We start from the raw sequence: 12077 nt of genomic DNA on the forward strand, positions 1-12077 counted from the left end.
ATTTGGCTACACTGGCGGCGGAGACAGTTACAATAATGGCAGCCGGGAGCTTAGAGGACAAATAACGTACGTTTTATTTACCGACAAATGTTAAATACGGTACCGGTACTGTATCTTACAAAGTGAAATAAGCAGAAGTTTATTCATGCCATAGGTATAACAGGTCCACATTGTTACTGTTCTGCAACGATAGGCATTTAAGAATACATCCCCATTGAAAAGAAAAACAATCTTGATAAATATCTGCAAGTCACTGTCTTCTGACAATTACCAACAATATCATGCTGTGCCAGTCTACGTCTTCCACACGTCACGTGTATTTGATCCGTTTTTCTGCCGGGGCTTTTTGTTCCTGTTTAACTTGAGCAGTCCCGGGAATAGTTCGCGTTGTGGGTGCGGTCCTGATAGTGGAAGTTGAAACTACAACTTTCTCTGTTTTGACGTCAGCTTTAGGAGGGGTAGGCTCTGGAACAGGTACAGGCCCTTCGCCACTATTGCCCTGGTAATGAATTGTACATAGTTAAAGCGCATATTTATTTATTTATGAAGTTTTTGTTATTTGATTACAAAAGATAACACTCTACCTGTGCGTATTTATGGGGGAATTTAGCCGTCAGTGCAGCTAGTAACGCATCAACTCGCGTGCATTGGAAGAGGGATCCCAGCTCCTCTTGCTTCTGTTTCTCAGGTTTCTTTTTCTGCTTGGACTCTTTTTCTTTGAACTGCCACGAGTACCCTTTTGCTGGGTGGTAACGAGAAAACGATAAAGCTGAAACAATGACGAAAGCACTAATCAAACTTAGTTACTTGAACGCATAGTTCAAACTACGCAATTCCTGAAGTGCAAGTTTTACACGGTTGCCAAGGCAAGGATGCGTTAAACAAAAGTGTTGCCAGTCGTACTTTTAAATTTCTAGCAGAAACGTTATTTTATTAGCCCATTAAACTGCACAAGTAGCTCAGAGCATTTTTTCTATTATCAACTCATCGATAATATTTTTAAAGAGACTTCGTAAGTAACTTACAAACAATGATGAATTGGCAGGGATTTGTTAAGAGAAGCTTTGCACGGTCAAGCATGAGTTTACCTCTATAAATCAGCACTTCTGCTAGAAATTTGAAAGAACGTTTGGCAACACTTTAGTTTAACGCACTTGTACCTTGGCAAAGTCAGTTGGCAGTCCCGTTATTCTATTCTCTGAGGTTAGCCTGTATCCTGCAATAGATTTGCATATGACCTTGTTACGTTCAACTTGCCTTGTGTGAATGCAGATTCAAGATGGTGTAACGTTGTCATCTAAACAAAGACGAAGAGTTAATAATTGCATTTAATTTAAAGAGTATCTGATCAATGGAGGGAACAGTTTTTTTTCGGTCATTTATCGGTTATTGACCGATTTTTTAGCAAAATGTCCGAAAAAAATGTAGTCAATTCGGTCAAAATGTCCGAAAAAATATATAGTCAATTCGGTCAAAATGTCCGAAAAAAAACAACGTTTCTCAGCAAAACTTAATGTTGCAGCTAGTCAGGAAGTGCAAATTTTGGTTTGTATCAGCTACTTGAAAGGAAATATTTTCATCAGAAAAAGTGACCAAAATAAATAAAAAATGACCGAATATTTTCAAGTCAAGTCTCAGCGAAAAAAAAAACCCAGCGTGGGAAGTAGCCTACCCCACTGATTTGTAAGATGGAAAAACAAATCAGTCACTCAAGCTTATTTGCTGTTTAAAAAGTAGTTTTGAAAGAAAAGACGTTAAGACCAAGAAATTCCACACTACCGGTACCAAAAAAAAAAAATCATTTTAGTTCGAAAACTGTTTCGTCGAACAGGCCCATGCCCTGCATTTTTAACGAATGTTTATTGTTCAGGAATGATTACCAAGACACCTTTCTAAAACTATTATCCATAAATCATAGAAAAGAAAAACTTGAACAGCATATTCATATGAGCCGCCGATGTCTGGTGCAGGCACTTGAAGAAGTTAAGTTTGCTACAAAAATCGATGTTGTCGACAACTGTTCGATATTTAACATTTGTTCTGCTGAAACATCAATCAATCATTTTATTTTTCGTCATTAACGCGTCCGGGACGCAACTTTCCAAAAGGTACCATTAAAAAATCCCCTTTGAGCAGTGGTTTGACCAATCAGAGCGGTGCTGATCAGTGGAGCATGATGATGACGTTTCTAGCAGGCTCAGCTTTTCAGCAGTGCCAAGAAAGGACATACAGACACAGTACGGTATGTCTTTGAAACTCGCTTGTTTGTGAACAGAAAAGATAGGTTTGATAAATGGCTTTTGGTTGATTACGAAAATGTACGACTATCTAGGCGAATCATACGAAATGAAGTAGTTGTTTCTGAGACTTACGTTAGCATGACTATAAACAGTTAAAAGATGATGGAGTTTTCAAATTACTAAGGAATTGAATTTTGGCTTCTTCAGCAGAAGACCAAAACATAGTTCTTAAAAGGCTGGTCAGTTGATAAACTTTTCTGATAGGAATATTAGGCACTGTTTAGTTTAAAGGAAGGCACTTGTTGCCAATAGAAATGGACCTAGAATCTAAGATTAAGAAGTACTTTTGTCTATTCAAAGTTTATAAACATATATGTACAATTGTACAGGTATTTATTCTGAAGAATTTTTAAAAGATGTTGATTAGATTAAAATGTAAATCTAGATCAGACATGTGCAAATTATGGTGCACTGGTCAAATCTGTATTATGTTACAGTTACTAATCATTTGTGATCTGCTTGACATACAGTATGTTGAAAATTATCGATAACTTGTCAAATTCAACAACTTGGCAGTTTATTATGAATAGGTAAATTACAGTAAAAAAATTGCCCATTCTTCTAGGTTAGGCCCAATCAGTTTATTCTAACTTTCCATTGAATATTTATTGTTTGTCAGTTTACACTACATCTGTACTGGAAAAAAACTTTGTTGTTAACTGGACTGCTAAAAAATGTAAAGTTTTGTATCGTACGTAATACCTATGTACAGCTGCGTAGCCGAGTGGTGAGAATGTCTGCGTGACGTTCGAAAGGACGTGGGTCCGACACTGCTCCAGAGCACGCGGCTGTGTCTCTACAAAGACACTTAATGGCAAACCAAACTCAGGGGAGCAGCTGACTCGAAGACTATAATGTCACTTCGCTGCTTCCTATCGTCTGTTGTATCGCATCTGTGATCGTAATGTAACTTACTGTATTTTATCGCTATGGGCGCAAATAAAAGCATGATTATTACTACTCTCCTTTCTTGTTTTACTTAAGATATTTTGCACCAAAATGAAGAAGTGCATTTGACATGACACATTTGTATATAATATACTATGAGATTTTATTCACTAAGGGAACGTTCAAATATTACGTAACGCTTTTTTTCCGAATTTTTGACCCCCCCCCTTCCCCCATGTAACGCCAACGTAACGCTTTTTTCAATCCCCCCCTCCCCCATGTAACGCTTTTTCACTACGAATTCAGCACAAAAAACTACCATTCCGTACTCGAAAGCGTTACGTAACGTTTTGCTTGAACCCCCTCCTCCCCGATGTGACGCTAACGTAACGCTTTGCATAAACCCCCCCTCCCCCTCGAAGGCGTTACGTAATATTTGAACGTTCCCTAACCATAGTTGATTTTGAACCAAATCCACTAAAAATAAGCTTGTGCTAATTCTTGTAAGCACATAAGCAAAATATCTATGTTTGAATTAAACACTGGTGTGCTAAGGTATTAGTACGGTAACTTACTTTTGAATGCAAACAACTAGCTTCATTGAAAAGGAAATACAGCAGTTCTATATTTCGGTTATGTTACAATTTAGCATGTTACTTGTGGGCCTGCCACTCTTGATATAGAAAGCAATTTATATGCATAACACAAATAGAAAATGTTCATAAATGCAGTATATATGTATTACAATGCAGCAATAAGTGTACCGAAAGGTTTTTAATTATATTGTTTTTAAAAGTCATTAAAATGTTGTCACAATGTTTGGAAGCTCTTCAAGACATGAGTGAAGAAGAACTTATAATAATTTTTGATGAGGTATGTAATGTTGAACTAGACTTGTTTACATGCAAAATACTATTCATTTAACTAACTAAGGCTCTTCGAGACTCCTATTATCAATATAAAATTTGGAAATCTAGCCAATGAATTAAACTTAACTGCTTCAGGGTTGGCCTTCAGGTTGAAAAAAGTTAGCTTTCAAAAATATAATATGCAATATATAATACACCATTATTATGGTGCTACTTTAGAAGTACATTAATTCAATAATTCCGTAGCTATATTTACATTTTGAAAGATGTATTTACTTGCATATGAACCTATTAGATTACTTTGTACCTGTATGACAAGTACAATTTAAGATGTGTTCATTTTTACACCAGAATGAAGACTTTGTAGAAGAGGTCACATCGAAATGTCACACCAATCATCTTAGAAATTGTCCGAGAAAAGTCAAGACTGAATATTGAGGTAATGAACATTTTTCTTTGGGTGTCATTTTTTGCATACTATAGCAATTGCATGTGACTTATTTTACACATTATGATATGCATTATAATCCATTATATTACTGATAACTTATTCTAAGGAACAATGGCATCACATAGTCACCTAAGTTCGGAGAGAATAATGGCACTTGATAAAGATGGTACATTACTAAATTTATTTGTATTTTGCAGTTGAATGAATATTTGGAAGGTGGAAATTATTATTCTGAGGAGTCATATTTTTATTTCTTATTCTGAGGAGTCATATTTTTTGCCAAGTGCTACAAAAAGTCTTCTTACACTAGAAGCAAAACAGCAAAACAATCGCACAAGCCAAACAGTGCGCTACGTAGCACTCTGAAAAGTAGAAACAATTCCAAAAGCAAACATTGAAGGAGTATTCTTGTTGTATTTTGTTATCCGTTTTTGATTTGTACAATAAATATCGTAACATACTTTCATCATATGCTTTTCAAGCTGATTTCATAGTATATACTTTATTAAGCACATTAATTAAATGGGACCTATCAATGTACAACTCGGTTGCGGAAGAATGTGACAACTTGTGGTGTATCAATCAACTTTAGAAGACTCGATGGATGGAAGAGACCGCACCACCTTACTTGTAGTCACTTTAAGTACGGTCATTTGGTATAATGGTTCAGCTGTAGGGTCAATGGCCGTTTATAGCCTACTATGCTTTCAAAAGATATCCATAATTAGAATAAAACACCTAATCTAATTCACTGTTCACTTCTGACTGACCAACACAACAATAATATTCAGCACTAACAGAATCGATAAGGTCACAACAATTCAGAATACTTACAAAAAGTTCTTTGCATATAATAGAAATGTCTGTTATAGGCTACGCCCAACCATGGCAGTAGCCCAGATAATTTACATGGCGGTTGTTCACCAAATCTACATGATAGCGTTTACTGAGAACAAATCGTTCTCAGGTATGAGATTGTCTTATAATGACCCTTAAAATATTTCGTATAAACAGATTCTCTTACAGCAATTTTCTCACACTTATGGAGTAATTATTGATAACCCAATGAAGTAGAAATCAACATAAATATTATGTGATGAAATCATTCAAAGTAGCAGTTGTTATTAAAATATTACCCTATAGACAAACTAAAGAACACATTAATCCTAATGTAGGATATTATTATAGCTACTACATTTTCCCAGTAAACAAGTTATAGGCCTTCTATAAAAACAAAGAATATGTGTAATTTAATGATAGCCTATAGTGATGGTTTATGTACGAACAGGCATGCTGTAATTCAATTCCTTTGTCATGACAGGCCAGTCATGTTGAAGAAGGTGCCAGTTTGAGGCATTAAATTTAAACAGCAAAAGAGTCATCATGAGTCCAACGAGTCCTCACAGAAAAATTTGTAACAAACAGTGTTTTTAATAAAAAAGGAATCTGATAATACATTTTGTATGCGAAGCACAAATCCCTTACTAAGTTCATTGCAGCTATAAGGTCCATAGTGGTATTGTCCTATATCATGAGCATTTATTAACAGTTTTCTGTTCACAATCGACCCATTTGGCAATGGTAAATATAGGATCTTTACTAAGCCTTTAATTGACCAACAGTAATTTGGACAAGAATTCAGCCTTGAATGGTGAAGAACGCAATCTCACGCTCCACTGACTGTTGAGAACAACATATCACGCTCCACTGATCAGCACCGCTCCGATTGGTCAAACTATTGTTGAATCTCGGTATAGGGGATTTTTTTATGGTACCTTTTGGAAAGTTGCGTCCGGAACGAAAAAGATACTAACTACAAAGGGTCTGCTACTATTCGGTGAGTCTGATTCGGTGAGTTCCTAACCTCTAACCCCTAATCCTAACCCCTATCCCCGAACCCTAAAACGGCAATGATAATTAGGCTACGGTACCCGATAATTTAAAAAAAAAAATTGAAAAAATCCCCCGTTAAGGGATCGGACTCACCGAATCGGACTCACCGAAACGGGCCATTCTGAACTACAAAAATCGATATAGACCTACCAGCACGTTAATGAACGGGAAAAGGTGGCAAAACCTTGAAACAACTAACAATCGTTTAAACTCGTCACGATACAAAGTCTTACAGTTCTCGCGTTCATTATGGAGGCGACATCTGGTGCTTGATAAACAGTACCATCGATGATGTAATAGTCGGCAATTGTAGACACTGAAATACAAAAAGCTTTGGTAGAGAGTTTGCTTTGTTGAACCATAGAACCTACGTGTCGAAAACGTTTGAGTTTATTTTATTTTAATTATGTTATATTTTGTGTGAAATAAAGTATGTTAAACCCGCTAAAGTTACTAACCGGTATGTTTTATTTCTCTATGAAATACAAAAAGGAAACTAATATATTTTCCACTAAACTAATTGTATGTTGAAGTTGTGTTTTCACATTAGCCGCCCAAAGCCTTTGGTCCAGAGGAGAAGTAAGCCAATTTTGTTTTAACAAAAATCTTCTGACTGGTTCGATCGGTAGCTTCAATTTTTACGCCTTTAGTCAAGTAAACTTATAAAAAAAATGAATAAAACCACTTCCAACAAACTACAATAAATTTATCTTTCGCTCCAACCAATGCATGATCGTGAAGTTAAATTTATCTGATACTAAAGGAGCCGCAAGATGGCAACAGAGAGAGGGTTAGACATCAGAATCATTTTTGTCGCCGAAACGTCATTTTATATTTTGCCAAATGCGGGGGTGGGACAAACCACCTCTCGGGTAACTTTGAAACAATTCTCCCCAAGATTGCTTACAGCTTAAGTCCATCAAAATGTACTAAACGAGACCTTATTTTTAGTTATGTTAGTAGGCTAGTATTGGCCAGACGAGCTCACGCGCAATGACCAATCGATCGAAAAAGCAATAGGCTTAAATTGTTTGGCTTAAAACAGCTTAAAAAAAACTACAGCACATCGAAAACACTACGTAGTAACTGCGCCACTCTAAAAAAGTAGCAAAATTAACTGACAATATAATTATGTCGACATGCTCGGTTGAACAATACAAAAATAAAAACTTTTCATTTATCGAAACACAGATTCTTGCGGAAGAAGTTTTCACAAAACATAGCCGATTTTCACGACAGAGCAAGAGCTTACGTCATGCTCTAGGATGCGCTCCTGCGACGTACAATGAAGAACAACCACTGGCCTAACTTGCGTGTTACGTCAGTGGTTTACTGCAGTCGCTACCCAAGCATGCGCAACTGCCGTGAGCACGTTTTGAAAGCTTTTTTTGGTGCATACCTGCTTATATACAGGTGACATCATGTAGTAAATCACTAGAGCGAAAACAGTTTCTAAAGTAAAGGTGAAAATACCAGACCACATTGACCTCCAACAAAACGGGGACATGAACGATTTTCAACGCTATTAACTTTGCAAGGAAATTCCAAGATTTAATACGGTTGTTAAGTTTCAAAAATTAAATCGAAACAAAACTATATCTTACTTATAAATTTTACACGCTTAAAACATGTTCTGCTTTCTTTGCTAAAAGTCGCACAAATGGAAGAAAATCGTGCAAAACTATTAATAAAAACGCTCAAAATAAAAATAACATGCCGTTTGTTTTCCGTATCGTCCTCACGCATACTTCTCGGACTTGCACAGATAGAGATATGGAGTATCGTATTCTCGCATTAAATCAGCTAAATTTAAATGGAAGACTTTTACCGATATCAACAAAGTAAAAGTTTTTCCAGCTATCGGGAGCTGAATATTATGTTTTGTGTGTGACTTGTTGTTAGCTTTAAACACAAACCCAGAATATTTTTAGCAGTTACCAATATCATCTTGAGACGTGAAATTAACACTAAAAAGATCGACTTCGTGAGCTGATATACTTGGGAAATCGCATTTCCGTGCTCGAATTTAAGTGTCAACAATTCGCTGTGATTGAAACCAAACCTTGCTTGGGAGATTGGCGTCGGCGTTGCTTTCTTATAACGTAGAGAATCGGCTCTTGGTGATGCAGTAAAACGTATTCAACTCCGGTCATATTTCTGCAACAGATGGAACGCGTCAACCACAGCATCTTGCGTGTACTGATCTCAACTGCTAACGTTGAAGCGACATGTAAAAAGCACATTGCTATAAGTTGACAGCGTTGCAATTCTGTGCGTATACCGTCAAATTATGTTGATCTTCCTACCTTTAAAAAGGAAACTAACATGTTATCAGAAAACCTGCAAAACACATTAGCGATGGACAGCATCGTCGAATGGTTATGAACAGAAAATAAATTGAAAGACGGAGGTTTTAAAGTATTTTATAAGGCAGACATGATGTATACCCAAATAGCTTTAATAATAAAACCTATAACAAAGATATTTTACACCACAGGATTTAGAGATACACCTTGAAATCTACCACGAAACGTAACGTTGAAAACACTGGGGCAAGGAATATCTTCGGCTTAATCATTCAAGCACACATAATCTCATTTTGCAAATTGTGAAACAATTACGTCACCATCGTTAATAGAAATGGCTACTGCAGTGCAGCGATGTGTAACATCTCAAACCATAACTGTTGCCAATAGAGTAAAAAATATTTTCCTAAAATTTCCAACCCCTTGTTGCAACATCTTACAATGGAATACCCAGAAAGGAAAGTTAATGTATGAGAAATCTTCTAAAAATACATTTAAAATTTTTGCCTTTTTCTAATATAAAAAAGAGCAATATCTTTATACACAGATAAAACACAAACACAAGCAATCCTCCAAAATCGCTGCTTTTTTACGATGGGAATGTTTGGTCTAAAAAAACATAGCTTGTTTGACGTAACCATGGGCAAGCATGATGGCGCCGAAGTCTGTGAGCTTGTCGGTTTGTTCCTTCAAAACAAACTCTCTTATATCATTGACCAGCAGTTGCCAGGCTTATAATACCGTGTTGGTGGCCAAACTGTACTGCGCGGCTTATCTGGACTCCAAATAAATCGTGTGCGTAAAGATGTTATCAAACTGTTCCAACATCATAGCTTACGCATTACTGTGGACGCTAACCTTATAGAAACTGATGTCCTTAACGCCGCTTATAGTTTAACTTCCGGTAAATTCTGGCAATACCACAGACCAAACAGCAACCCGTTCTATATCCATTTGTACTCAAACCACCAACCACACATCAAAAACAACTCCCTGATCTCAAAAAGACTATCTACCACATCGTACTGCCAGGCTAAATTCAATAAAACCGCACCCGCTTATGATGATGCTCTTGCAAAAAGATGTTTCAAAGATAAACTTTGTTATCATCCCAATGAAAACCAACGACCACCCAGAAAAATACAGCGTAACATTCCATGGTTCAGCCCCCCTTTTAAAATCGGCAAAGAATTTTTCAAACTTTATCTGTTCATTTCTCACCCCACCATCGATTTCACAAAATTTTCAATAGAAACACCAATAAATTGAGTTATAGCTGCACTCCTAACATAGCAAGCGTCAAGCTTTCTTTCTACTGATTATCAACGAGCCGAAGCTCTGTCGATCTCGGTAATCTAGTCGATGGCAGTGGTTTGAACGAGACGACCACGCGAAACTACTAGGATTATGCTCTCAAAGAAGCTGTCTTAGTCTGAAGATGAACATTTCCAAAATCAGTTATATATAGTACTGTAAGTTGATTGTAAAATAATCTGGACACAGCTTCGATGCGACACAAAGCATAAGGTAGTGTATTCAATATGCTATAAGTATGAAACACACATTCATACATTGAATAGATAGTTGTAATCACAATGACTTCTTACTCTAAATGTTCAAGGCCAAGTCGCTGCATTTTGATTGTCTCATTATTGCAAGTCCGGTCATAAAAAGGGTTGCTCCTCTCTGAGAAATAGTCCAGTACATTGTCCTTGTTGAGAATGGTGACCAGAGCAGAATCGAACCATGATATGCCCAACTGGTTAGGTGCTGAAAGAAAATAGCAAATTGAACCATACAAAACTGTATGGCCACTATCATAGCCTTCCAGTGAAGTCTGGAAACATCGTTAACCTGAGGTGGTAAAAAGATAGATAAGATCCTCGGCCTGAAAAGCCCAAGCGAAGAAAACCACTACTACAGTACTTCTAAATCTACGTAGGAAAGGAATGATAAGCTATATCATTTTTATCCACCAAAGTGGGCATACTTAAACATAAGATACCAAACAGCTTTTAATACAACTGATAAACAGAAAATAAATCAATAGCTTTTTTTCCCTGATATTTTCCCTTTTTTTTTAACTGATAAACAGGCACTAACCTTTGTCTACATCTGCACCAGCCATAACTACCGAATGATGATGATGTTAAATCGAAGAAAACACTTCACTGAAGCATTTTGATAATGTGCAGTTTGTATGAGTATTTTTACAAACGATTACAGTTAACTTCCCGTCTGTGACAAACCAAACAATCCATCAACAATTATACTACAACAACAACGATATGAGTTCTATTCAAGGATAGATACAATACTTCCTATTTCAGTACAATAAATTTATTAAATCAAATACAGTAGAACTCGGTTAATCCGGATCTTCGCCAAATCCGGATAAAACTGGAAGTACAAATGATTTGTAATCTTTTTCTTCAGAAACAGCTTTGGATTATCCCGATTATTTAATCCGGATCTTCGCCTATTCCGGACAAAAGTTGTGCTTTCTCATTCGCTTTATCCGGATTTGCCCGTGATTACTTTGTTTGACCGTGATTTTTTGTAAGTTTTCCATAGAAACTCGTCTTCGGTAACTGTTTTCAAAAGTTTTGAGTGACTACAGATTATTCTGACACGCATGTCTGAAGATGCAACTTTTGCCAGTGTGTTTACAAATACTAATACTACTAGACGCAGAGTCTACAAATACATTCATTATACATGCATAGCCTACTGCATTTTAAAAGAACTCTATCACTGGGTCGCTAATGTGGTGATCGCGCGTCTCGGAATTGGCAGATGACCACACTAATGCGTTCAATTTCGGTGATTTTTACCGATACCCTCCTATATAGGTAACGTCAGGCATGATATAACCGTCATCGGTTAATCCGGATCTTTGCCTAATCCGGATGGAATAGCCAGTCAAATCGAATTTGGATTTAAAACCGAGTTCTACTGTATCTAAAAAAATTACAAAAATGATGCAGATCCATAAAAAGACACTGACTCTGATTCTGTATTTGAGTTAAAACTTCGCAACATATTTATCGTATTGTGCATAAAAAGCATTCTGTGATTGTTACCTACCACCGAAGGTGGTGGTGTTCTTGATCACAATGTGATTACAGATATCAAAATCAAACCACTATTCTTCAACTCTCGGGTGTGCACATGTGCAACGGACTTCAGGGATAGCTAAGATGGAAACTCACCACGGGTCAAAATATCCAAGCACTCAGACATGTCAAAATTAAGCTAATTTTATATTTTGTGGGATTTGTATTTTGTTTAAGATTTAATGTTTTGAAATAATGGTTCGAAATTACAAATACCCATGCTCAAATTGTAACAATGCCTGTAAAACAAACCA

At 36.6% G+C, this 12077-nt stretch overlaps 1 protein-coding gene and 1 long non-coding RNA gene across 2 annotated transcripts; one reads left to right on the forward strand and one right to left on the reverse strand.

The window, feature by feature from the left end:
* Positions 1–28: 28 nt before the first annotated feature.
* On the reverse strand, positions 29–10947 carry LOC145784324 (mediator of RNA polymerase II transcription subunit 6-like). The gene is made up of 7 exons (XM_082596124.1): positions 10811–10947; positions 10315–10477; positions 8464–8558; positions 6635–6717; positions 1258–1297; positions 585–769; positions 29–499 (listed from the first exon to the last, which is right to left on the reverse strand). The coding sequence occupies exons 1-7, from the start codon at positions 10833–10835 to the stop codon at positions 311–313; spliced, it is 780 nt and encodes a 259-aa protein (XP_082452250.1). The 5' UTR covers positions 10836–10947; the 3' UTR covers positions 29–310.
* Positions 3939–5031, forward strand: LOC145784113 (uncharacterized). The gene is made up of 3 exons (XR_014290979.1): positions 3939–4061; positions 4409–4496; positions 4706–5031. It is a non-coding gene; the product is annotated as an uncharacterized LOC145784113 (long non-coding RNA).
* Positions 10948–12077: the final 1130 nt, after the last annotated feature.

The sequence above is a fragment of the Aplidium turbinatum genome, chromosome 15 (genome assembly GCF_918807975.1).
Source record: "Aplidium turbinatum chromosome 15, kaAplTurb1.1, whole genome shotgun sequence".
NCBI classification, from domain to species: Eukaryota; Metazoa; Chordata; class Ascidiacea; order Aplousobranchia; family Polyclinidae; genus Aplidium; species Aplidium turbinatum.

Bases quoted from the DNA above. Each gene is read 5' to 3' on its own strand.
- LOC145784324 (XM_082596124.1), bottom strand. From the start codon at position 10,835: ATGGCTGGTGCAGATGTAGACAAAG. The intron at 10,478-10,810 runs GTTAGTGCCTGT...ATTTTCTTTCAG, and splicing joins TGGTGCAGATGTAGACAAAG to CACCTAACCAGTTGGGCATA. The intron at 8,559-10,314 runs GTAAGAAGTCAT...CATCTGTTGCAG, and splicing joins CTTGGCCTTGAACATTTAGA to AAATATGACCGGAGTTGAAT.